Genomic DNA, 26,575 nt, shown 5'->3' on the forward strand with positions numbered 1-26,575 from the left:
AGATTTTTAGAATATCAACAAATTAAATCCATAATAAAAAAGAAATTTAAACCGGGTCAAGTTGAACTACAAACACCACCAAGTGTGGTTCAATTTCTTACTCTTAAAACCCCCAAATTACTATCCAAAATATACAGAATGCTTTCTAAAATAGATGAATCAATATCACTTCCTATTGCAAAATGGGAAGCGGATTTATCAGTTAACTTAGACCAAAACTTCTGGTCTCAGATATGCTTAAAAACCTTTCATCTAATCAGAAATCCAAGTCTTCAATTAATTCAATACAAAATATTACATAGAGTGCACTATACAGGTCATCGGATGTTCAAGATGGGCTTTACGTCTACCAACAACTGCTCACACTGCCAAACCAATTCACCGGACAATTATATCCACGCTCTTTGGTTCTGTCCACCAGTTCAGAAGTTTTGGCGCGAGATATGTGAAGACTTATCAAAGTGTCTGAAATGTAACATTCCAACTTCCCCCTTAGTGTGTTTGTTGGCCAGCTTAGATAATGTCACTTCAGAAAAGAATATAGCCCATATGGTTTTTATTGCCCTATGCATAGCCAAGAAAACAGTCCTCATGACCTGGAAAAATAAAAATAATCTTAATTCTAACCAATATAGAAATTATCTATTAGATTAGATTAGTCTTGATACAGCCTTTGCCACCACATCAGATCAATTGCTCTGGGCTCCTTTGATCAGCTCCATCACCTAGTGGGGGTGGGGGGTCATATTTTGGTCTCGCCTTCACTGTTGTGATTGGTGTGGGGGTAGGGGGTAGGGACAGGCTTAGGGCGTCGGGGGATTCCACAGGAGCATCTTCCTTGGGGGTCTCAACCCGGGGTAGCGGTCATGGCCAATTAGGGGCTCTGTTGGCTAGGGGAGGGTCTGTGCTGACGGACATGGGTTACTGACCTGGTAGCCTGGCTGCCCCTGGGTGGGTCCGGGACGGGCGTGAGGTTCTGGGGGCGCTCCGGCTCTGGCCTGGGGCCCTGGCCGGGCCTCGGGGGCTTGGGTCCTGGTTGGTGTGTTGCCGGGGTTGTGGGCGGGTCGGTGTATGGGGGCCCAGCCCTGGCGCAGGGTGCCGCCGGTGCGTCGAGCCACCTGGGGGGCTCTTCAACTGGTGGGGGAGGTTGTCACATCTTGCAGGAGCTTTCCTCTCTTCAGGAACTCTCTCTGCAGGAGGGGGAGATACAGGAGAGGTGGAGGAAGATCTCAGCCTGGGCGTCTATTGTCTTATGTAGTCTGGAAGATGAGTGGATGATGGGGTGGGTGCAGTTTTCTCTGTGGTGGGGTTGGGTGGACTGTCCCGGGCTTTGTGGGGCCGGGCGGCGCTACTGCACTGGGCCCCGGTTCGGATGGGCCTGGGCCCTCTTTCCCTGGCGGGTCGCGGAGTATGGGGGTGCCTACTGGGGTCAGCGGGGGAGCTGGCCCCAGGGAGGGGTCACTTGCCCCTCCCTTCCTTCCCTCCCCATCTCCAGCTGCCTCCCTCTTTCCGCTCCACCACAACCACCCACACATGCAGGGCCTTTGAGTAGGGGTGTGTCACCAGGGTGCAGAGGAGGTAACCCTCCGTCCCCGTCCCCTTCTGGCTGCCTCTGCCTCATTTTTATCCCAGAACTTAGACGTTCACATTACTCACACTCTCATTACACATGCATTCAGGATCTTGGGGGTGGGCACGCTACACGGAATCCAAATTACCATCAGGGTGTACACCTCACCCCTGGCGTCGTTGCCCACCTCTCAATTTTAAATACAGGTAGATATTGAGGGCTATCAGGAGGGGCTATGCGCTTACCTTACCTGCTGCTCTCTGGCAGGTAGCTCCATGCCCTCCTGGGTTTTAAATGCACCTTAGAACACACATACATCAACACTACAATGAGCGGGTGGAGGGAGGTTTGGAGTGTTCTCTCACCCCCGTTCTCTGCGGCCTGCTGGAGCGGGGGGGGGGGGCTAGGAGGAGGCGTCGGCTGTCCGACTGGGGTCTGGAATGTTGAAATGTGGGGCCTCCCTGCTGCTGCGGAGTCAGGGCGGTCTGCTTCTCCCCACCGCAGGGAAAAGGGTAACACCACCTGGGTCTGGGTGCAGTTCCCCCCTCCAAGGGGGAGGGTACCTAGACCCGGTTCTTAGAGTACGCTTGGGGAGTGTGATTGTGTGTACAGCGTCTCTCTATGTCTGTCTCCACGTTGGTTGAGTGTGGAGTAATTGCATATGAGAGCATGAGGGTGGGAATGGATGTTTGTATCTGTGTGTGCCTGTTTGTCTGTGTCTATATGTCAGGTTGGGTATCAGACGCCACCTCTCTGGGGACATCTCAGGCCCTCCAAGGTTTGGAGGCCTATCTCCCCCCACCACTTCCCCTGCCGGGGGCAGACTCCCTCAGATATCGGTGCGTTGGTGGTTCTTTGTGTCTGGGGATCGGCGTCCAGGTACACACCGACTCACTCCTTGGCGGCTGCTTGTCGGGGCCTGGAGCCTGGGGCTCGCTCAGGCCACTTCGGAGGTGGGGTGCCCCTGGCCTCTCGGCCTGGGGCTCGGTCACTCTGGCGCAGCTGGCTGCCGGCGGAGCTCACGGGCATGTCACTGCAACCCCCCCTGGCTTCTGCTCCGCGGCTGCTGAGTGACCCCTCATCTGGGGCTCTCCTCAGCTCTTTCTGGGACAGTGGCGCGGCTGCCCCTCTGTTGGTCTTCCTTGGTCTCTTGTGTTCTGGGGGCCTTTGGATGTCTGGAGTTTTGATCTCCTCCATACCTGCTTCATGCCCTGGAGGACGGGGCAGTGGCTCCCCACACCCTCTAGCAGATCATTACATGAAGGAACCTTTTAAAAAACAAGCGCGTCCATGCTCACAGGTGTACACACGGGTGATCACACACACAAACTACACCCTTTTTGGCTCCTACCTCAAAGCACACTGTGTGCTGTCAATCTTACGTGCTGCACAATAATGTTTAATATTTAGTATTTACTGTCATATTCCCATATATCATTGTGATGTTGTTTATTCTATTACTCTCGTTTTCTTCTGCTTGTTTTCCTTTTTCTTTCTCAACAGGTGATCCAGGTGATCGATATATGTATTTTTTTTCTGCTTATTCTATTGGTTTTTGTTTTTTGCCCTTCTCCCCCGTCCCTCTTCTCAGCTGTCTTTCTTTCCCTCTTTCTTTCTCCCTTTTCTTTCCCCCAGTCAAGTCTGTCCCGTATTCAGCAAGTGAAGCCAATATGGGATAAATCTGCTCTCTCTTTCTAGTCCCTGTCAGTACTTTTGCTGCAGCATTTTGGATTAACTGAAGGTTTTTCAGGGAATTTTTTGATAATTATGAATTACAGTATTCCAGCCTAGAAGTAATGAATGCACAAACTATTTCCAATAGTTGATTCTGTTCATCTAGACGTAGCTTTTTCAACAATGCAAAAATGCATGAACTAGTTTTTCAGTGTCACTCTGAGACAGGATATTTCTAATTTTAGACATATTGCTCAAATGGAAGAAAGCAGTCTTACATATTGGTTTAATATGTGCATTGAAGGACATGTCCTGGTCAAAAATGACTCCACAGTTCCTCACAGTGTTACCAGAGGCTAGGGCAAAGCCATCCAGAGTAAGAATCTGGTTAGATACCATAGTTCTAAGATTTTCAGGGTCGAGTACAATAACCTCAGTTTGATCTGATTTTAGAAGCAGAAAAATTAGAGGTCATCAAGGTCTTTATGTCTTTAAGACATTCCTGCAGGTTAGCCAGTTTATCTGGCTTCATGGATAGATAGAGTTGGGTGTCATCTACATAGCAGTGAAAGTGTATGCTGTCTTCTTGATGGGTCTGTCTAGCACAGCCCACCGCTGGAACGAGACAATTCTACTACACTGAAAAGTAAGACCAAGTAGGCAAAGTTCTTTGTGTTACTCATGCATGAGGGAGAGAACCGGACGAGCGCCACTCCTTCGCTTGACCTCAGTTGCTCTCGTCTGCTCCCTCATAACACTGCTCTTTTTTGAGGTTACCTGAATATGCATAAGTTCATTAACATATGACGTCTTACATAGGTATACATCTGGACAAAGAATACCTTGTCTGTGTGTCGTGTAGGTGCGTGTGTGTGTGTGTTCAAGATGTGAACCTGTGAAGACTCCCCAAAGCTGGTGCCAGGAGTCTAGCGGTCCATCTAGACAAAGGGCTCTTATACTTAGCCAGATACAGAGTAGGTGTCCTCCTATACCATAAATCAGTAAGAGAAGATATAACCTCTCTCGTGACCTTAAGGTGTGTGCGTGTGTGCATGTCAGAAAACTCTGGAAGGCACACAGAGTCTTTACAGACTGCTAAGGATCAAACCTCTATCAATATGCAATTGATTATAAAACTCTTAGCATATATGAGAAAATATTTCTACAACTGAATGACAATCCAATAATATAAACCTGACACTTCTTATGATACTGCCTAAGGGAAGCATGTATAATGTAAACAGAATTGGTCCTAGCACTGAACCCTCTGGAACTCCATAATTATCCTCAGCGTGTGAAGAGGACTCTCCGTTTACATGAACAAAGTGGACTCTATTGGATGGATATGATGCAAACTACTGAGATACTTAAACTCCTCCTCTTGGGACAGGAACTTATCTCTGACCCGGAGTGGGCACTCCACCCTTTCTCGGCTGAGGAAATCCGCCGCCCAACAATGTTCTCAGTCAAAGTCAGCAGCACTCTACCCACACTATAAATTGCAGGTAAGCAATGAGTGGCCTGACGGTTTGCCAGAATCTCTTTAAGACAGTCCAAAAGTCTTTTTCCATGGCCTCAGATTTGGAGGTGCTGATTCTCATTCCCACCACATCCCACTTGGCTGCGACTGATTCCAGTGCAAGCTGGAGGCCATCACTTGATGAAGCCAACAGAACCACATCATCTGCAAAAAGGAGAGATGAGGACCCAAGTGAAAGCCTGCTGTCACTTGGCTATGCCTAGAAATTCTGTCCCTAAAAATTAAGAACAGAATCATTGACAAAGTGCAGCCCTTGTGGTGTCCATCAGCCACTGGAAAGGTGTCGGATTTATTGCCAGCTATGAGGACCAAGCTCTTGGAACAGTTGTATAATGATCGGATGGCCTGTAGCAATGGGCCGGACACCCCATACTCCTGCGTCAACTCCTGCAGCACCTACCACAAGATACCCTGAAGGACACAGTCCACAAAACAAATTTAGACTGGTTGGGCAAACTCCCATGTGCCCTCAAGTATTCTTGAGAGGATAAAGGCTGGTCCAGTGTTCCAGGACAGAAACCGCATTGTTCCTCCTGTATCCGAGGTTTGACTAATGGACCAACTATCCTTTCCAGCACCCTGGCATAGACTTTCCCGGAGTGTGATCCCCCTGTAGTTGGAACACGCCCTTCAGTCCCCCTTCTTAAAAAGGGGAACCACCAACCCAGTCTGCCAGTCCAAGGGTACTGCCCCTGATCTCCACGGAACATTGCAGAGGCATGTCAGCCAGAACACCCCTACAACATCCAGAGCCTTCAGGAACCCGGGATGAATCGCTACCTTATGGTGGTGGAGGGGTTTGTGTGTCCCAGGGATCCCAGAGGCTACGCTGTCCGGGGGCTTTTGCCCCCTGGTAGGGTCTCCCATGGCAAATTGGTCCTGGATGAGGGACCAGACATAGAGCAATTCAGAAAACCCTTATGACAATACCACAGAGGGAACAATTTACCGTGCCCGGGATAAGGTCAGTGGGGCCCCACCCTGGAGCCAGGACTGGGTAGGGTGCCCAACGGTGAGTGTCTGTTTGCCGGGCCTTAGTCCATGGGGCCCAGCCAGGTAGTCCGAAAAGGGGACATGGGTCCATCTTCCTGCAGGCCCACCACCCGCAGGGGGCGCTCTCTGGTGGAGAAGAAGCCTGAGTTCATGCATGAGGTCAAGAGGTATGGGCTAGGTATAGCCAGGCTCACCTCAACTCACAGCTTGGGCTCTGGAACTAGTCTCCTGGAGAGGGGCTGGACTCTGTCTCAGTCTGGAGTTGCCCCTGGTGAAAGGTGGCGGGCTGGGGTGCGTATCCTAATATCCCCTCAGCTTGCTGCCTGTACATTGGGGTTCTTCCCAGTGGATGAGAAGGTTTGTTTCCTGTGCCTTTGGGCCATGGAACGGGTCCTGACTGTCGTCTGCGCTTATGTGCTAAGTGGTAGCTCAGAGTACCCAGCCTTTTTAGAGTCTCTGGGTTGGGTGCCAGAAGGTGCTCTGCCTGGAGTCTCTGTTGTCCTACTGGCAGACGTCAATGCTCACTTGGGTAATGACAGCGAGACCTGGAGGGGCGTGATTGGGAGGAACGGCCTCGCGGATCTGAACCCGAGCAGTGCTTTGTTATTGGACTTCTGTGCAAACCACAGTTTGGCCATAACAAACACCATGTTTGAACATAAGTGTGTCCATAAGTGCACGTGGCTCCAGGACGTCTAGAGCACAGGCCGAAGATCGATTTTGTAAACGTATCACCAGACCTGCGGCCATATGTTCTGTACACTTGGGTAAAGAGAGTCATGTCTGTTCCATTTGTAATTACTTAAAAGTAAAACAAAAAAACAAAAAAAACCCTGGCGTTCAGATATTAACTCTGATTGCTACAGTGCCGAATGGGACAGGCAACACAAAACAAAACAAAAGCAAATGGACGGAATGATTGCAGCGCAAGTAATTGCAGCAGCTCAGTGTCCCACCGATCCATGGTGTGTTTAGAAATTTTTTCCCCCTTTGTTTGTTTTTGTGTACTACCAGTCAAGTGAATAACAACTATAGCCGAGTTACCACGAGAGTGTGACTAAAACATTCATCTGCTTGCAAACCATACTGGTGAAAATAACTAGGAGACCGGCCTCCACATAGATTGTTATCACTCCCGGGTGGATGTGCAGGCGGCGTTGAGAGAGAAGGAGAAGGGGAGGCTGCAGGACCGGCATGAACAAATTGGCTGAATTGAGACTGCAAATACCAGTGAATAACTACGTCAAAGATTCATGCATCCTTCTTATCACTGAATCCTGGCTACATCAAACCATTCTGGACTCTGCTATCAAACTAGCAGGCTACACCACACAGCACCATGATCAAACAGTGGACTCCGGTAAGAGCAACGAAGAGGGGCTCTGTATGTATGTGAACTACAGTTGGTGTACATACACAGTGATCACCGACCGTCACTGTTCACCGGACATAGAATATCTGAAAGTCGCTGTTGTCATAATAACAGCTGTTCACCAGATGCTAATGCCAACTCAGCAATCACACTTCTGCATACAAGCATCTGCAACAAACAGAGCATATACCTTGAAGCAGTTCATATCATAGCAAGGGAATTTAATCATGCACTTAAAAACAGCAATCCCCAAATTCCACCAGCACGTGCCACTAGGGGTGACAAGATTCTGGACAAAGTTTATTCCAACATCAAAATGGGCTACACGGCCAGACATCTGCCACATCTGGGTCAGTCTGACCATTTGTCATTGTTTCTAATACCTGCATATGGCCCCCTCAAGAAAACTGCTCCTACTAGTACAAAGACTATTACCATATGGCCAGAGGGCCCCTCTCAGCAGCTGCAGGACTGTTTTGACAGGACTAACTGGGATATCTTTGAACATCAGGACCTGGAAATGTTCACAGACAGTGTTCTCTGCTACATAAAACACTGAATACACACTGTTACAGTAGACAAATGTATACAGGCTTATCCCAACCAAAAGCCCTGGATGACCTGCGAGGTCAAGCAGCTGCTGAAGGAGAGGAACATCGCTTTCAGGTCTGGCAACAGGTGACCACAACACCACACCCCAATCCAACCTGAAGAGAGGCATCGGAGGGCCAAGGGGGACTATAGGAGGAGGACTGAGGACCATCTGGAGAGTAACAACAGCCTGCAGGTGTGGCAGGGCATCCAGCATCTAACAGACTATAAGATCAACCTCGGAGCTGCGGAAGGTGACCTGACACTAGTAGAGGAGCTGAATATCTTCTTTGAATGCATTGAGGCCATGGTACCAGAGGTATTAGAGCCACAGCAGCAACACGCAGCCCACAGCAACACCACTGTCACCCTAGAAGAATACAATGTAAGGCGCACTCTGCAGGCCGAGGAAGGCAGCAGGACCTGGTGTGCCAGGTTGACTATTGAGTGATAGCGTAGAACAGCTGGCTGGGATCTTCACCAGGATCTTCAACAAATCCCTTGCACAAGCCACTGTCTCACTTTGCCTGGAGTCCTCCGCCACTGGAGTCCCCTTGCCTAAGAAGCCCCACATCACCAGCCTGAATGACTAAAGGCCAGCGGCACTCACCCCAGTGGTAATGAAATGCTTTGACAAGCTGCTCCGCAGACACATTACAGCAGCCCTGCCTCGCAGCCTGAATCCACACCAGTTTTCAATTAGAGCAAACCGGTCCACGGAAGATCCCATAGCCACAGCACCCCATGCTGCCGTAACATACCTGGAGGGGCACAGGAGCTATGTGCGAATGCTTTTCGTGGATTACTGCTCAGTTTTTAACACCATCCTTCCACACAAACTGGTGGTCAAGCTACAGGACCTGGGGCTTCCATACAGCACCTGCTTGTGGATCAACAGCTTTCTCTCAGGCTGTAGACAGAGAGTGAGAGTTGGCCATCGCACATCCTCAGCCCTGAGGATGAGCACTGGTTCACCCGGGGCCTGTGTGCTCAGTCCACTGCTCTATTCTCTACAGACACGATTGAACTTCTGTCCACCAGAACAACATCTTTGTGAAGTTTGCAGATGACACCACTGTGGTGGGGCTCATGTCCAGGGGTGACGAGTCTGCTTACAGAGACAAGGTGGAGCAGCTGTCGTCATGGTGTAAGGCCAACAATTTCCTCCTTAATACTTCAAAGACCAAAGAACTCATAATAGACTTCAGAAGTAAAAAGGCAGAGATCCCATCACTAATTATTACGGGGACTTTGTAGAAAGGGTGGGAAACTTTTGCTTCCTGGGAATCAGCATAGAGGAGAACCTTTCCTGGAGAGTGAACACCTCTGAGCTGCTGAAAAAGGCCAAACAGAGACTTCCTGAGAATTTCCCAGGGGGCATAACATCACACAGAGACTGCTGGTGACCTTCTACAGAGCCAACATTGAGAGTGTACTAACCTATTGCATATGCATCTGGTACACTAGCTGCACAGTGGCTCAGAGGAAAGCACTCCAAGGGGTCATTAACATGACCCAAAGGTTCACTGGCTGCCCTCTCCCTACGCTGGAAGATTTACACAATACCAGCTGTCTTAAAAAAGCTCAGAAAATCATAACAGATACCTCACACCCTTGCCACTCCCTGTTTGAACTGTTGCCCTCGGGCAGCCAGTACAGAGCAATCAGTGTAAGGACAAACAGACTCAAACACAGCTTTTATCCAACTGCAATAACACGTCTGATTGCTGCTACTAAAAAAAGTGTCACTCACGCCACTCCTGAATTGATCTATGCACTGACTTAAGCATGTGTGTGGGAATGTATGTGAATGTTTGCTAATACTATTCTTATTAGTACTTTAAGTATTTTATTTTGTGATTTTGTTGATTTTAAATATTATTGTTTTATTTAAATTTTCAAATTGTTAGGGATGATGCACTGATCGGGGATCACTTTTAATTTCGTTGTAACTGTGACAATGAAAATAAAGACATTCTGATTCGGATAAACAAACAACAAAACAACATCCTCATCATTGAAAGAGTGTCCACTGGCCTGTAGGTGTAAATAGACTGCAGAGTCCTGGCCTGACGAGGTAGCTCTTCTGTGTTGTGCCATCCGCTTCGCCAGAGGTTGTTTGGTTTCCCTGATGTATAAATCCTGGGAATCCTCCTGGCACTTAACAGCGTACACTATGCTACTCTGTTTGTGTTGGGGGACCCAGTCCTTGGGGTGGAACAATTTTCTGTGCAACATGTTTTGGGGTTTAAAAACCACAGAGATGCAGTGTTTAGAGAAAAGTGTGAGAACGTGAGGAGCCTCTTACTGTGAGCCAGGCTCTGACGCTATTGAAGAGCAGGAAGATTACTGTAGAACAGTTCCACACACTTTACCTGAACTGGCGCTGATGACATCATCACTTGTTTCAGCAAAGCTCTCAGATGAGCTGAATAAATTTCACCAACTCAAATGTAGTCTATTCAGAGCACCTCAGGCACCAAAAAACAAAACACTGAAAACAGTGAAGAGGTGCTGGTTACACAGCAGAGGAGATGATGGAGGCTCACACTCACTCACTGACGTCTGTCTGTATATGTTCTGCTCTCAGTTCTCCAGCCAGGGGTGGTGGAGGTGTCACAGGGGCTGAAGTCTGTCCTGCTGCCCTTTAAAATCACAGCTGTCCTTCCTCAGGAAGTGAGGGTGGAGTGGACACACAACTACATGAAGGTCCACGTGTATGAGAGTGGAAACAATCAGCCAGATAATCAGGACCAGGTTTACAAAGGTCGCACAGAGATGAACAACGACCCGCTGAAAACTAAAGACTTCAGTCTGACCTTGAAAGACCTCCACCTCACTAACAGTGGAGTCTACACCTGCACCATCTACAACAAGGATGGAGACATGCTGCTACAGAAAGTAATAATTCTCAGTGTCAGAGGTGAGTGTAACAGCTGTTTGTCCAGAATAAATGAAAACTGGAGTGAAGAGCTGCTGGTTACACAGCAGACAAGATGATGGAGGCTCACACTCACTCACTGACGTCTGTCTGTACATGTTCTGCTCTCAGCTCTCCAGCCAGAGGTGGTGGAGGTGACACAGGGCGTGAAGTCTGTCCTGCTGCCCTTTAAAACCACACCCAACCTTCCTGAGTACATCACAGTGGAATGGAGACTCACTGCATACAAACACATGAAGGTCCACGTGTGTGAGAGTGGAAAAGATCAACCAGACAATCTGGACCAGGTATACAGAGGTCGCACAGAGATGAAGGAAGACGCATTGAGAACTGGAGACTTCAGTCTGACCCTGAAAGACCTCCGCCTTACTGACAGTGGATTCTACACCTGCACCGTCTACAACAAGGATGGACTCATGCTGCTACAGAAATCAGTGACTCTCAGAGTCAGAGGTGAGTGTAACAGCTGTTTGTCCAATTAGTCAAAGGAGCTTGCAAAGAAAAGCGTCTGGACTTCTTTAAGTTACTTGAAGACATTTCACCTCTCATCCGAGGAGCTTCTTCAGTTCTAAGGTCAAATGGTGGGGAGTCCCAGATTTAAACCTAGTGGGAGTTTCCCCCCACAGAGGGACAAAAGGACCCCCTGATGATCCTCTAATCGCCTGAGCCAAGGTGTGAAACTGGGTGTTGGTCCCAATCAGCCAGGGTTTCAGACCCAGCAACACACTCAGACAAAAACTGGTTCACCCGAAAGACAAAACTCCAAAACACAAACTTAACAATGTGGTGTTTGCCGTACAGTGCAGCGAGGAATGCCCAGACCTCTACATTGGAGAGACCAAACAGCCACTTCACAAGCGCATGGCACAACACAGAAGAGCCACCTCCACAGGACAAGACTCAGCATCCATCTGCATCTTAAGGTCAAAGGTCACTCTTTTGAGGATGCCAATGTTCACATGTTGGACAGAGAGGACAGATGGTTTGAAAGAGGAGTGAAAGAAGCATCTATGTCCACTGTGAGCGACCATCTTTGAACAGAGGCGGTGGTTTACGACACCAACTGTCTGCCATCTATAATCCAGTTTTGAGATCCCTCCCCAGATGCCTTAACACCCACTCACATCCTGGGCCATCTGACCTCAGGAAATCACATGATAAGGTGGGGCCAGGTTTCACAATGAACTCACCTGAAACTCTGGCTGATTGGGACCCACACCCACTTTCACACCTTGGCTCAGGCAATTAGAGGATCATCAGGGGTTCCTTTTGTCCCTCTGTGGGGGGAAACTCCCACTAGGGTTATATCTGGGACTCTCCACCATTTGACCTTAGAACTGAAGAAGCTTCTCGGATGAGAGGTGAAACGTCTTCAAGTAACTTAAAGAAGTTTAGACGCTTTTCTTTGCAAGCTCCTTTGACTACAATGACCTGGATGACTGAGAACCTTCACAGACGTTTGTCCATGAATAAGATCCAATCAAACAGCCTGTGATGCATCACGGAGATGTTGCGTAGTGCACTCCAGAGTCCATACAAAGGTTTGGTGTTTGTGAGTTTGATCCATGTAGTGCAGCAGAGAGACGGTGGCTCCTGCTGCCTGTCTTTGCTCTAATAAAAACCACAAACTCTTCATGGAGGTAATATCAATGTCTTTTATCTGGATAACCACAGGGAAGAGTTTTCACTGCAAACACACATTCTTATAGCAAGTGTTAAAGAGCACACAACATCATATATAACACAACACAGTGAGTCTTCCACACACTGTGCACTGATGTGCTCTACGAACAATCTACAGTCGATTACAGAAAATATTTTGAGCAATTCCGAGATATTCTAATACAGGGGTGTCCAACTCCAGGCCTCAAGGGCCGGTGTGCTGCAGATTTAGATGTGTCCTTGATTCAACACAGCTAATTTAAATGGATAAATTACCTTCTCAACATGTCTTGAAGTTCTCCAGAGGCCTGGTGATGAACTAATCATTCGATTGAGGTGTGTTGATCCAGGACTGGAATTGCCCACCCCTATTTTAATACAAAGAGTTGGTTTGTTCCATTATTGGTAGAATGATCTGTGGAAACATCTCAAACTTTGTGTGTAAAACAATGTCTGGAATGATACAGCACACCAACATCAAAGACAGAATCAGTATTTGGTTTACAATTCAGACTCAATTAAAAAACATGAATATTATATTTTTTCTACTGTGTGAAGATCTCTTCCTCAGGGCGTCACAGTGGAGTGGAGACTCACTGAACCTGAAGGGAAGATGGTCCATGTGTATAAGAGTGGAAAATATCAGCCAGACAAACAAGACCTGGATTACAGAGAAAGTCTTTCACCTTACTGACAGTTTTATATGTCTGGCCCTCAGTCAGAAAATCTCCTGGCTCCAGGAAGTTCAGACCTTATCCTCTACAATGAGTCCTCTAGATGTAAATGACATTGTCTGTCTATCTATGTTCTTCTCTGTTTTCTCTTCAGAGTACCAGGTGGAGATGGTGGAGGTGACACAGGGGAAGGAGTCTGTCCTGCTGCCCTTTAAAGCTACAGCTGCCCTTCCTCAGGACATCACACTGGAGTGGAGACTCACTGAACCCAAACACATGATGGTCCATGTGTATAAGAGTGGAAACAATCAGCCAGACAAACAGGACCAGGAATACAGAGGTCGCACAGAGACGAATGAAGATCCACTGAGAACTGGAGACCTCAGTCTGACCCTGAAAGACCTCCACCTCACTGACAGTGGAGTCTACACCTGCACCGTCTACAAGAAGGATGGAGTCATGCTGCTACAGAAATCAGTGACTCTCAGTGTCAGAGGTGAGTGTAACAGCTGTTTGTCCAAGTTAAATGAAAACAGGAGTGAAGAGCTGCTGGTTAAACAGTAGAGCATCAGACTGACTGTCTGTCTTAGTGATGTGCGAATCACGAAAGAATCGTTCAATACTCGAAAATCAATGAAAATACTTACTTGTGAATCATGATTCACAAGCCCAACTGACTCATTTAGTGACTCATTCCTGTTAATGTTAGCATGCTAATTTCATTAGTGGAAATATATCTAGCTTATAATTAAAATTGTGGAAAAAAACAACAGCCAGTTTCTTAACAGAAACATTTCTCCTCTGGACTGGAAGAAAAAACCCAGAGTAGAAAGCTCACATCAAGACAATAAGTCATCAGTTCACAGTATCATCGCTCTGCTAACATGTGTTAAGAAATCAGTTTTACCCCGGTTCTTTTTTATTCCTCGGGCATCCAGAGACGGCACCGGAACTCAGTAGTTATTTCACAAAACCTTTATTCATTCATATGTCTATGTGAGTGCACATGAGTGACTGTATGCGCGTACCTGTGTGTATGTGTGTGCACGTGAGTGAGTGTGCATGTAGATGTGGGTGCATCATAACAGTCAAAGCACTATGTGTGTGTGTCTCTGTGCACGTGACTTCCTGACGGTCATAAAAGTAATCTCCTCACCCAAGCTACACCAAATTCTTTTAGACAACATACAAAACAGAGTTAACATTACAAACACTGAGACTCCCACTCTGCATCCACTGGGCCATTGGCCTCTTGTTATCTTACATTTACAGATCATGTGGAGAGTCCCCTGCATACCTGCTTCTAAGTTATGGCAATTATGAGTTTTTATTAAAGGTACAAGCATCAGCATCAGCAACCCCCCAACTGTAGCTTCCTGACTCTTTTTATGACACCAGACCATAAATTCCTTTCTCTCTACACAATTACACACACTCTCAGGCCTACAGCTAAGCCAAACTGAAACACAGAGACAAATCCTTTCCTACTCCTGTGATCTAAACAAATTTAACACATTACATTCTAATAATTATTTTCTTGTACTCACACATGCTAATATGGGCTCAAATTGTGGTCATAAATATTTTGTACTAGTAAATCAGTTTTGTACTTGTAAATCAGGAATACAAATATTTTTTTACACACACACAAATTCTTTTTACACGTACAAATCCTGATTTACAAGTACAAAATATTTATGACCACAATTTGAGCCCATATGCTAACAGCACATTTGAGTTACTCACCCCCTCCTTTCCTGTGCTGAATCATAGCATAAACGAATCATCCCACCCCCCTCGTGGCTCACAGCTTCTTCTTCTTCTTGGTTGGCAACCAACGTTAAGGTGCATTACCGCCCCCTGGCTCACAGCTCAGTGGACGCTTGTGCTACATTGGACTCAGTCACCCCTCCCTCCCGGATCTCAGCTTCTGAAACTCAGAGCGTGTTACAGTGGAAGAGTTGCTCCGTCACCTGAGATGAAGTCTGACTGACGCTATCACTTTGTTTGTTTTGCAAAGATAATAAGCAGACTGAAGGAAAAAATATATGAACTCAGTTCCACCACTATTAAAAAAAATAGTGTATGACTCGCATTCTGCTGCTGCAATAATGTACGTAAAATTAATCAGAAATTCACTATTTCACTAAATTATTTAGATGAGAAAATATATATATTTGGCACATTTGAGGAAAATACTAATAAAATAAAATAAATGTTCCCTTCAGAAATCTTAAATTTTTTTTCTCCTTTTTAATCGATAAAATAGTTGTTTTTCTCTTTCAATCACTCATCGTAGCAGTAGGATTTACATGAAAAGAAAAAAATTAGAGTGAAAAATGTAAATTTTGGAACTCTCTGGGCAACTGACTCAGTGACTCAAATTACTCAAATTACTCGATTCATTTTGGTGAGTGACTCATTCAAACTCAATTCAGTAAAAAGAATCAAATCTGTCTTTTCATGGTCCGGCTCTATGCTGGTTGAGATCAATTTGGTGAGCTTGGCCCATGAGAAGTCCATAAGAAATAACTTGGATATGGATGAATCTGTAAGAGTTTTTGGAAAGGGAAGCAGGAGACTGTTATTGTAGGGTGGATTGAGGAGAGAGTGGAGCTGTTCAGTTAAACAGAGAGTTCAGTTCCTTGCAAAACAAATACGTTTTAAAACAAGACAAAATGTGTTGTGTTCTACAAATTAATTTGAGAATTGTAGGAAAAAAGACATGGCATGTTTTTTATTACTATGTCAACCCTTTTTAGTTTTGTAAACATCAGAGGTCTTATTTTATTCTTACTTTTTTACATTTATTTGAGAATTAGGCCATTTAATTAAGATAGATTTTATGTTGTTGGTTAAAAAGATCTGGTTGGATATTATATTTTATTCTGTATTTCTATTTTTCAAGACTTTGTGTATTGTCTTTTTTTAATATATATATATATATATATATGTATATATATATATATGTATATATATGTATATATGCGTATATATATGTATATATGCATATATTATATACAGGATGATCCAGGAATGCACAGATATCCCGGAGCTAGTGATAACTCCTGTCGGGCGACCAAAATCTATCTCAGCCTCGCCCGTCAGGCTATATGATAACCTGACGGGCGGGGCTGAGACAGATAGATCGCTAGGTCCGGGACGTCGAGCTAGCGATTTTGCGAGCATATATATATATATATATATAGATATAGATATAGATATAGATATATAGATATATCTTGGCCTACCCTTTTTAGTTTTGTTAATATTGGCAATAGTGAGAAGTACTTTTGTTGGGTTTAAATATGTTTAATATAGGACATACAATTAAGGTAAATTTCATGTTCTTTTGTTGTTAGAATCTCATGAGCAATATTTTATTTGAATTTTTCTTTTTTTGTTTTTAACGTTGTCAGGGGGTTTGCATGCCTCAATGACGCTAAAAGCTAGATCAGTAGAAGCTTAGGCTTCAGGTTGGACATCCAAGTAAGCCAGGTCTTAGAGTAGAGGCCTGAGAAAGTGCAATCCAATTAAATGACAAAAACAGATATCCATAGCACCCCACCTAACCCTCACCCATTTCCCGCCTCCATTTCCACCATGTGCCCCTTTACATTTCTGTCTGCCCCCTCATATATGCCTTTCTAGAACCGGCCCTATCCGTACATCTCATGCTCTCCTCTCTTTTCACTATTTCAAAATGGTGGAAGCAGTGAAAAGATCTGCAGTGTATTATTTACAATACAACAGGATGAAGATTAGTTTTAGATGGCATTTAATCCACTGCAGCTGACTAATCTATTGGTATTATATTTGTGAAAACGTTTCAAACTTTGTCTATGTCTGGAGGGATATAGCACACCAACATCAAAGACTGAATTAGTGTCTGGTTTCAGACTCAATCCAAAAACATAAATATTCTCTTTGTGTGAAGATCTCTGCCATCATTACAGGTAAGAGCCATAGAACTGGACCTTCAAAGGTCACTGAGTAAGAACAGCTTTATATTTGGTGGATGGATCTAACCAGTCAGTATTAAAGTCTCTTCTGGTCCATCTGTCACCTCTGTACAGTATAATATTTGGTTGTGTGATTTCAGGGGTTTAATTTTAGTGTTCAGAGAGTTTCAGAGTGTAGTGATTCCTGCTTAATGAAGGTCAACCTGTGTTCTGAGTAAAGTAGTTGGACATTTATGAAACATCCTGATCAGATTTTGAACCACCTCAGCTGTCTCCTTACAGATACAGACTCTCTGAGCTGCCGAAACATTCTCTTCTCAGTAAATGAGAGTGAATTAAAAATATGAAACAGATGGATGAAGCTTCAGAGTCACTTTGACCTTTCTCACATTTTAAACTGTAAATGTCCCCACAACAAGCTGGAGGTCATCTCTCCATGAAGCCAACAAAACCACATCATCTACAACAAGCAGACATGTGATCCTGACACCACCCAACCCAACACCCTCCACCCCTAACTGCACTTAGAAACTCTATTCATAAAAGTGATGAACGCTGTCAGTAACAAAGTCAAACAACATCAACACACAAGCAGTTCGGCTTCAGTCATAGGGGTGAGTGAATTCAAGTCGGAGAAACACTGAAAACATTAGTGAAGAGCTGCTGGTTACACAGCAGAGGACATGATAGAGGATCAGCCTCACTTATGTCTGCCTCATGTTGTCCTTTTGTTTTGTTTTTTTCTCAGTTCCTCAGCCAGAGATTGTGGAGGTTGCAAAGTCTGCCCAGCTGCCCTTTCAAACCACATCTGACCTTCCTCAGGACATTAAAGTGGAGTGGACACTCACTGGGCCCAAGTACAAGAATGTCCATGTGTATGAGAATGGTAACAGCCAGCCAGACAAACAGCACCAAGATTTCAAAGGTCGCACAGAGATGACGGAAGAACCACTGACCACTAAAGACTTCAGTCTGGCCCTGAAAGACCTCCACCTGACTGACAGTGGAGTCTACACCTGCACCGTCTACAACAACGATGGAGACATGCTGCTACAGAAAACACTGACTCTCAGTATCAGAGGTGAGTGTATAGAGATGTGTAAAGCAGCCGGTATTTGTATTTGTATTCGAGTAAAATTCAAAATAGGCGTAAAAATCATTTTTTTTGCATTCCACTTCTAATTAACGTTACAGTGTAAGTGTTTTTTAATTATATATATTATAATAATTATGGATATACAATATTAGTTGATCTTTTTCCATAAATCCAGCAATGAACATGTAACAAGGAACGTAATTGAAAAGAAAATAACATAACAGCCACTGCCTCATCCATGGTTAAACCAACAACTTATAAAATACCATTGTGAACATTATGAACCTCACCACCACCCGTCCTTGTTGGAGGACACTGAACAGACAGCTCTCGGAGGAGGCGGACGCATCTTTCCCTCTCTCCCTCCCTTATCTTCCCTGCTGCTGCTTCTATGTGTTTGTCTAGTCTCGATTAACTCTAACCCTCAAAGGGTTTCTCACTCTTGTTCTCTAAAACCTAAAGAATTATGGATTTGATCAGCTGGTCGGAATTTACACCCTGCTAGGCTTGGGAGAGCCCGATTGTCCTGCGGAGACGTTTGCTGCCGGATACTCGATGGTCGGTTGCGTCGTGTGTCTGGCGACACTCTCGATGGAGGACATTGAATGACATTTACCAATTTGGAACCACGATAACAGAGTTCTGGCTGATTGGAGCTGGCTTGGACCTGGCTTATCGAAGAACAAGAAGTGGCTACAGCTGTTCAAAATCCCATAAGGCTGGCTGATATGATAGACGATTGGCAGGGCTGTGAGTACTCAGACTGTGTTTTGAACGAATTATGGATAAGATCTTGGAGAAGAACAATGGGAATTGAGATAACTGGTGACCAGTGATGGACATTAGAACCACTGTAATAATTGCATGCAGTTGTTCGCACTAAACCCAAACAGTCACCATCTTCACTCATGCAGCTATCCCACTGGCACAAGCTGAAGGCCTGCCAAGGTCGAAGCTGACTGGAACAACAAATTCTTCCCATGATAACAGAATTGTTGTCAGAACTCTTTGTCCTGACAACAACGCCTCCTCCCATCCAATGTGGACACCGGATCAGCTGGAGGCGCAGTCAAAGATTGCAGCGGTCCCAGATCAGATGTACACACTGGAACTCTTTCCCATGTTGCTGTCTGTGTTTATTGTGCTATGGTGTGTTGATATCTGTGCATTCCTGGATTATCCTTCTGTGTTACACATTTCGATGTTTTTTTTTCTTGCTACCTAGCCTGACCTGTCTCCCCAATGTGATGTTTGTGTTTTGTATGTATGGTGGGCAAGGTCTGTCATCTCGTTTGTAATTGACAAATAAAGGCTATCTCATCTATCTCATCTCATCAACTGACTTGCAGGGGCAGAGCAAGGCTGTGATGATGAATTGGTGCTGGGGAAGGGGGTTGGCAGACAGTACCAGGAGAGGATGCTTTAAGTGCATGTGATTATGCATAGCAAATGTTGACAGATGTTTGATATCGCTGCCTCTGTTGACTTGACTTTTGCACACATTACATATCACTTTGGTTTCATCTGCAGCACTGAGTGTAAAATGCTTCCACACAGAATTTGATCAAGTTTTTTTTTGGCTGCTGGAGGACCAAGAGGTGGCTCAGCAGCAGCCACACTCTTTTTTTTATTTGGTTGCCCAAATCCATGTGGGGAGTTTCAGTTAATGAGTAATGGGAAGCTATGCTAAGGTTAACTAGCCTATATCTTGCTGTCTGCAAAAGACAGAGTAACTTAAATGTACCACATAACTCCCACAAGTGCATACAATTCCACACAACTACACAAGCATTGTTTTAACCTTTTAAACCAAAGGTTAAAGTTACACTGTTAACAGCCTATTGTCTAAATGACCGAGCTAACAGAGCTATGTAAACAGAGCGAACACGAGAGACCCGACTGCAGACGTCAATGGAATAATCTCCCGATCTTTGCGAAAGTTATAAACATATAAACAGCCTCCAGAACCCAGTTAAGATACAAAAGATACAAAACAAGATATTCACCAAAAATAGTGATGCAGTTCAGTCTTTTTTTGCTCAGCCGAGCCTCTCTGTTGCTGTGTGGAGCAGCCCGTGTCAGTCACCTCTTTCACACGTCCCTCACTCATCCGGGCATGCACTGCGGTCTCATAAGGAAACTCAGCTTTTTGATAAAGTTTTTCTTGTTCCTGAATACAAATATTTTAAAAGTATTTGTGCAAAATAAGTATTTGTATAAAACACGATATTTGTGCCTTTCCGAATACCGTATTCAGGTTTGGCTCCACCCCTATGAGTGTAACAGCTGTTTGTCCACAGTGACTAAAAACAAAAGTGAAGAGTGATGGGGGATCAAATTCACTGATGTCTGTCTGTCTGTACACTGATATTCTGCTTTCAGATCTTGGGATGGAGATGGTGTCTACACAAGGCCTAAAGTTTGTAATGCTTCCCTTCAAAATACCACGTGACTTTCCTCAGGGTACCACAGTGGAGTGGAGACACAACAATGTGAAAGTCTACAAGTACACGGATGTAAATGTTGACTCACAGCATGTGGATGACAGAGGTCGCACAGAGATGAAGGAAGACGCACTGAGAACTGGAGACCTCAGTCTGACCCTGAAAGACCTCCACCTCACTGACAGTGGAGTCTACACCTGCACCGTCTACAACAAGGATGGACTCATGCTGCTACAGAAATCAGTGACTCTCAGAGTCAGAGGTGAGTGTAACAGCTGTTTGTACACAGACTGAATGTGGATCTGTGATAACCTGATATGACAAACAAACTGACTGAAAAGAAACTTTTGAATCTAAATGAGGAACATACAACAGATTTTGAGTTTTCAAAACTGTTGGATCATGTCAGAAAAAAATGAAGTGATGAGTGCACTTTTCGCTGAGCTCCTTCATCACTCTGACATGTTGGACCACTGTTAATAAGGAGCTCATTACGTTACATTACTGACACTGGTCTGTGAACTGTTCATACATTAAACCATTAACAAAACACTCTTTGTCCACATCACTGTCTAAAGAAAAAACATTGTGTTCTTGGTCAGCTGTGTGAGACTAAAAAAAGCAGCAGAAAGCTGCACAGCTGTTTGTGCAGCCTCACACATCAACACACAAGCAGTTGAGCTCCAAGTCAGAGAAACACTGAAAACAGGAGTGAAGAGCTGCTGGTTACACAGCAGAGGACATGATGGAGGATCAACCTCACTGATGTTTGTCTGATCTCTTTTCAGAGAGTCAGCCAGAGGTAGTGGAGGTGAAACAGGGGTTGAGGTCTGTGCAGCTTCCCTTTGAAACCACATCTGTCCTTTCTCAGGATGTCACAGTGGAGTGGAGGCTCACTGAACCCAAGTATATGGTGGTCCACATGTATAAGTGTGGAAAAGATCAGCCAGACAAACACAACCAGATTTACAGAGGTCGGACAGAGATGAATAAAGAGCCACTAGAAAATGGAGACCTCAGTCTGACCCTGAAAGACCTCCGCCTTACTGACAGTGGATTCTACACCTGCACCGTCTACAACAAGGATAGACACATGCTGCTACAGAAATCAGTGACTCTCAGTGTCAGAGGTGAGTGTAAGAAATCAGAGGTCTTTAGTAAATGAGTGATAAGTGTTGTCGGCTTGTCGATTGCCGTGTTGGTAGTACTTTTGATTAGCAAAGCGTAGTTGTCCCTCCGTCTTATACATTAGTTAATCATCCAACTCTTGCTTCTGCTCTTTCAATGAGTTCAAAGTCCCAGTGTCTTTAGTTACCTGATAGACTTTTTTCTAATTTTTTAATTTTGTTTTCTAGTTCTGTTTGTTCTGCTAGTCTCTCTTTTTTCACTCTTGATGAAACTGCTATAATATTACCTCTCAAATAACTTTTGACACTCTCCCACAAGATTGAAGGGGATACCTCATTATTATCATTGAATTGAATATATTCAGTCAGACACTTTTGAAGTTCTTGTCGAGTTGTTTCATTATTCAAGATAGATACATCGGCTCTCTAATATTTAAAATGATTGTTTGGATTCATTCCAAACACACTTGGCTCTGATGTTTGTCAGCTTTAATTGCTTTACTGCATCTCGTACCAGTGCCCTACTCTTTTGCAGTTCCGGGGAAAAATCATGGTCAAAATATATCTGCGTGCCCTTTGTATAAGACACATTTCTGATCCTTGTCATAGAATGGTCTCTTTCACAGAGGAGTCCCAGAATCTGACCACCAGTGAGCGCGGTGCTGCATCTGGGTTCTTGGGTTTAGCAGTGGAACAGAAAATACCTAATGGCAGCATAATCCCCACCTGGCATCCCTAGGATTTCAAACTGCACATCACTTGACAGAGTTTCTTTGCAACAGGAGTATAACTTCAGACATTGGCCTTAAGTAAAGTTTTGGAACACTGTCTCTGACAACTTTCACCTCGACCTTCCTGACCTTTCCATCATCACTTGGAAAAGTCCCTGTAATCAGTCCTTTGGGCCAGTCATGTCTCTTCAGTGAATTGTCTTTCATTAGAACAACGTCTCCGTCCATGAGATTAGGTCTCTCTGTTCTCCATTTCTTTTGACCTTGTAGACTACTGAGGTACTCCCTCTTCCACCTCCCCCATAATGTGTTGGCTAAGCTTTGAACCTGATGCCACTGACGTCTAAAGATATTACTATCATCAAAGTTACCAGGAGGAACAGGGGGTACAGCAATCTTCTGAGTTAGCAGCATAGCAGGAGTGAGGATGAGAGGTTCATCTGGATCTGTGGACACTGAAGTGCGTTGTCTGGAATTGACAATTGCAGTTACCTCTGCCATAAATGTTGTCAGGACCTCATGTGTTAGCTGAACAGACCCAAGCTTGAGGAACATTGTGTCAAGTATCCGACGTGTGACACCGATCATCCTCTCCCAGCTTCCCCCCATGTGTGAAGAGTGGGGAGGGTTGAACAGCCATACACAGCCCTGATCAGACAGGTAGTTGGACACTTCCTTGTTGTTACAGCCTTTGGTTACTCAGAGTTAAAAGGTGAAGCTGGTCAAATAACCTTTTATGTTTCTGCCTTATTTTTTTTTTAGAAGAAAAGCTTATGTTGAAATTTTCATTATTATTATTTAAAGACAATTTTGAAAATGTACTTAACGTACTTAAAATAACACTATTTTTTTTTTTTTAAAAATGGTAAATGGCCTGTATTTGTATAGCGCTTTACTAGTCCCTAAGGACCCCAAAGCGCTTTACACATCCAGTCATCCACCCAATTAACTTTTTAACTTTTATTGCCAAAAATAACAAGGCAGTTCACAACAACAACATGACCTGAGACCAAATCTGCAGTATATAATGGTGAGGGTTATTCAAAAACTTAATTTAAAAGGAAAAACATACATACATGCATACCAATACTTACATACCTAAACACAGATGTAACAATGATAAGACTTGAGTGTCCTTTCAAGATATTTTATAATTGGTCTATAAAAGGTTGGCACTTTCAGTTGTAGTTGAGCTGTTATCCGTTCCATCGTATAGACATGTCTAGTTTTCAGAAGCCACTGGGCAACTATGGGTGCTTCTGGTTTGAGCCAGTGGATTGTTATCATTTTTCTTGCAGTCATGAGGAGGAGATGCAGGAGAAATCGCTGCTCATGAGAGAACCCATCAGGAAAGATATCCAACAAAAAGATCAGAGGATCCATTGGGAGGTTGATTGACAATATGTTTTGTATAATGTTCTTAACATCCATCCAGTACTATTGTATGCAAACACAGTCCCAAAAGATATGTGTCTGGTCCCCCACAGACCCACACCCTCTCCAACATTTATCACTGACACTACTTTTGGATAGAAAGGTTTTCAGTGGAGTTCTAAAAAAAAATCTTAATTATCCTTCCAGTCGAATTCCTTCCACATTTGACTACCCACCCCTCTATGGCAGCCACAACAGACACTCTCCCATGTGACATCATCCAAAATTATATTTCCCATTGTTGTTTTATATGATAGGTATTATCAGACATATCAATCAGCAGTTTCTGGTAGATCAAAGACACTTGGTTTTTCAATGTACCTAACTTTTCAAGCATTTTTATGAAATGGTTTTCTAACCCGATTGGGACAATATTAGAAGAGAACCAATCTTTATGCTTCATTATGTAGTCCCTTGACTGCAAATATCTATAATGGTCCCCTGAGGATAAAGCATGTGCTTGACCCATGGGTTAGTTATTTAAATTTTTTTCCCTGATTGTGGGTTGAGAAATGAGAGACTCCGAAGGGAGATACCTGGTAATGAATACTCTTCCATAGATACCCACTGCATTTCTGAATCATAAATAAGCCATTGATTTTAATTGAGCTGCCCAGTAGTTCATTCTGAAGTTAGACAACTTGAAGCCCCCTTTTTCCTTTCCAGACATTAACATTTTGAGTCTCACCCTTGGTCGTTTATTCTGACAGATAAATTTAGATGTGATGCTTTTTAATAATTTGAATGCAGACTGTGGGATCAAAATGGGCAGGTTCTGAAATAGGAATAATAGGCGTGGAAGAATATTCATCCATACACATTCAATCCTCCCCATAAAAGCGAGTGTGAGTAGGTTCCATCTGTCCAAGTCCCCCCTAATCTCCTTGAACAACTGATCATAATTGAGTGAAAGTAACTGATTTGTTTTAGGAGTAATAATTACCCCCAAGTATCTGAAGCCCTGTTTGGATTGTCTAAAAGATACAGGATGATCTAGCTGTGTGGGCCAGTTGCCAACAATCATTAATGCCCCAGATTTATTTGTATTTATTTTATAACCTGACACTGTACCATAATCTTTAAGGTTGCTCAGAAGGGCCGCGACAGAGGTGACCCGATTCTCTAAAAATGGCAAAATATCATCTGCGAAAAGTGACAGCTTATGTTGTGTATTGGTTTCATCTCTAATTCCTTGTATGAGAGGGTTGGATCTGATCAGTTCAGCTAACGGTTCAATACTGAGAGCAAATAAGGACGGCAATAATACTTCACCCTGTCTAGTGCCACAGCCTAGAGAGAAGAAGTCAGAGCAGTGACTATTAACCCTTACCCGAGACCTGGGATTTTTATATAGTGTTTGGACCCATGAGATAAAAGTCTCATTGAAGCCCATGTGCCTGAGAGTCTGTTGCAGGAAGTTCCAATCTACCTGGTCAAAGGCCTTCTCCACATCCAGGCTCAAGAACATTGATGAGGTGTCCCTTTCCTGTGCCATAATCTGAAGATTGAGGGCCCTTCTAACATTATCTGAACCTTGCCTGTGGTAAAATAAAACCTGTTTTGGTCAGGTTTCACTAGTTTTTTTTATGTTTTTGGATTCTATTTGTAATGATGGCTGTAAGAATTTTTAAATCAACACAAAGCAGGCTGATAGGGTGATAAGACATGCATAAAGTTGGGTCTTTGCTTTCTTTATGGATGACACTAATAAAAGCTTCAGACCATGACTGGTGGGGATCACCTTTCAATAACGCATAATTATAAAGTTTGCATAACAATGGTGTTAGCTCTTTTTCAAAAAATTTGTAATACTCCCCAGGCAGGCCATCCACTCTGGGAGACTTGTTTTTCAGTTTTTAAATAATGTTTTTTATTTCTTCAATGGTGATTGGATTTGTTATTAGTTCAGCCTCTTCCTGAGACAGTGTACTAAGATTGATCGGGTTAAGAAATTGTTCAATCTTTTAAATTTTATTTGGGACATTTTCTTCTTTATATAATTCCTGATAATAATACAGCGAAAATGGTTTTGCAACTACCTTAGGTAGGCACACCATTTTTCCGGAGTTTGGACATTTGATTTTATGAACAACCCTACTTGATTGCTGTTTACGCAGCTGAAATGTATAAAGACTGCAATCCACCAACGGCAGCTCCATCCATATATATATATTTCAAACGTGAGTACACCACTTTCAACTTGAGAAGTTCAACTTGAGAAAGAGTGTCCTTTTACCCGGTTTGGCAAAAGTCAACAGTCCTCAGCTGACATGTGTGTCCTTAAAGGATAGGGGCAGAGAGTAAAAACACAGTCCCATTATGAACTTAATTATGAAGGTGAAGAAGTTTTTGTTCTTGTTGTGGAAATTTTAAATAACCTACAAACACCCCAAGTGAACTGTGGTCGCAAATGTTGAAGCCATCCTGATAACCTTCTCCCACCAACGATGTGGACATCCAACATCTTTAGACCCAATTAAAATCAAGACACTCAAAAAGATGCTCTGGAAAAGAGTAGAATTCTTGGAACAGAGTTTAATACACTGAATCATATGAACAGCAGGAAAAATACATACAGACATTTAGAGTTACATAGCAGAAAGCAAGCAAAGCAAAACCCCGGCGTGTACAGCCTTAAGCACAGACAGCAGAGCAACACAGAGACAGACAGGAAGTAGCAGCAGGAGAAAAATTGCTGGGGGTGTCCGCTGGCCCCCTAATATATAGGGACCAGTATCCCCGCCCCCTGCTGCTGGGTAACTTT

At 44.2% G+C, this 26,575-nt stretch overlaps 1 protein-coding gene across 6 annotated transcripts in view; it reads left to right on the forward strand.

Annotated features, from left to right (window-relative positions):
* Nucleotides 1-26,575, forward strand: part of LOC146520967 (muscle M-line assembly protein unc-89-like) — a 52,965-nt gene that overhangs the window by 17,378 nt on the left and 9,012 nt on the right. For 2 of the 6 annotated variants that reach the window (XM_085154294.1, XM_085154293.1), the window contains exons 4-9: nt 10,331-10,663; nt 10,793-11,134; nt 13,172-13,513; nt 17,728-18,060; nt 20,458-20,781; nt 21,308-21,649. In XM_085154294.1, the coding sequence (XP_085010420.1) occupies nt 10,331-10,663; nt 10,793-11,134; nt 13,172-13,513; nt 17,728-18,060; nt 20,458-20,781; nt 21,308-21,649 (2,016 nt within the window). Of the gene's footprint in view, nt 1-10,330; nt 10,664-10,792; nt 11,135-13,171; nt 13,514-17,727; nt 18,061-20,457; nt 20,782-21,307; nt 21,650-26,575 lie in introns of those variants that run through there. The other 4 variants (XM_085154299.1, XM_085154298.1, XM_085154296.1 and 1 more) reach the window with 4 other exon arrangements.

Source organism: Neolamprologus multifasciatus, chromosome 3 (assembly GCF_963576455.1).
Source record: "Neolamprologus multifasciatus chromosome 3, fNeoMul1.2, whole genome shotgun sequence".
In the NCBI taxonomy this organism is placed as follows: Eukaryota; Metazoa; Chordata; class Actinopteri; order Cichliformes; family Cichlidae; genus Neolamprologus; species Neolamprologus multifasciatus.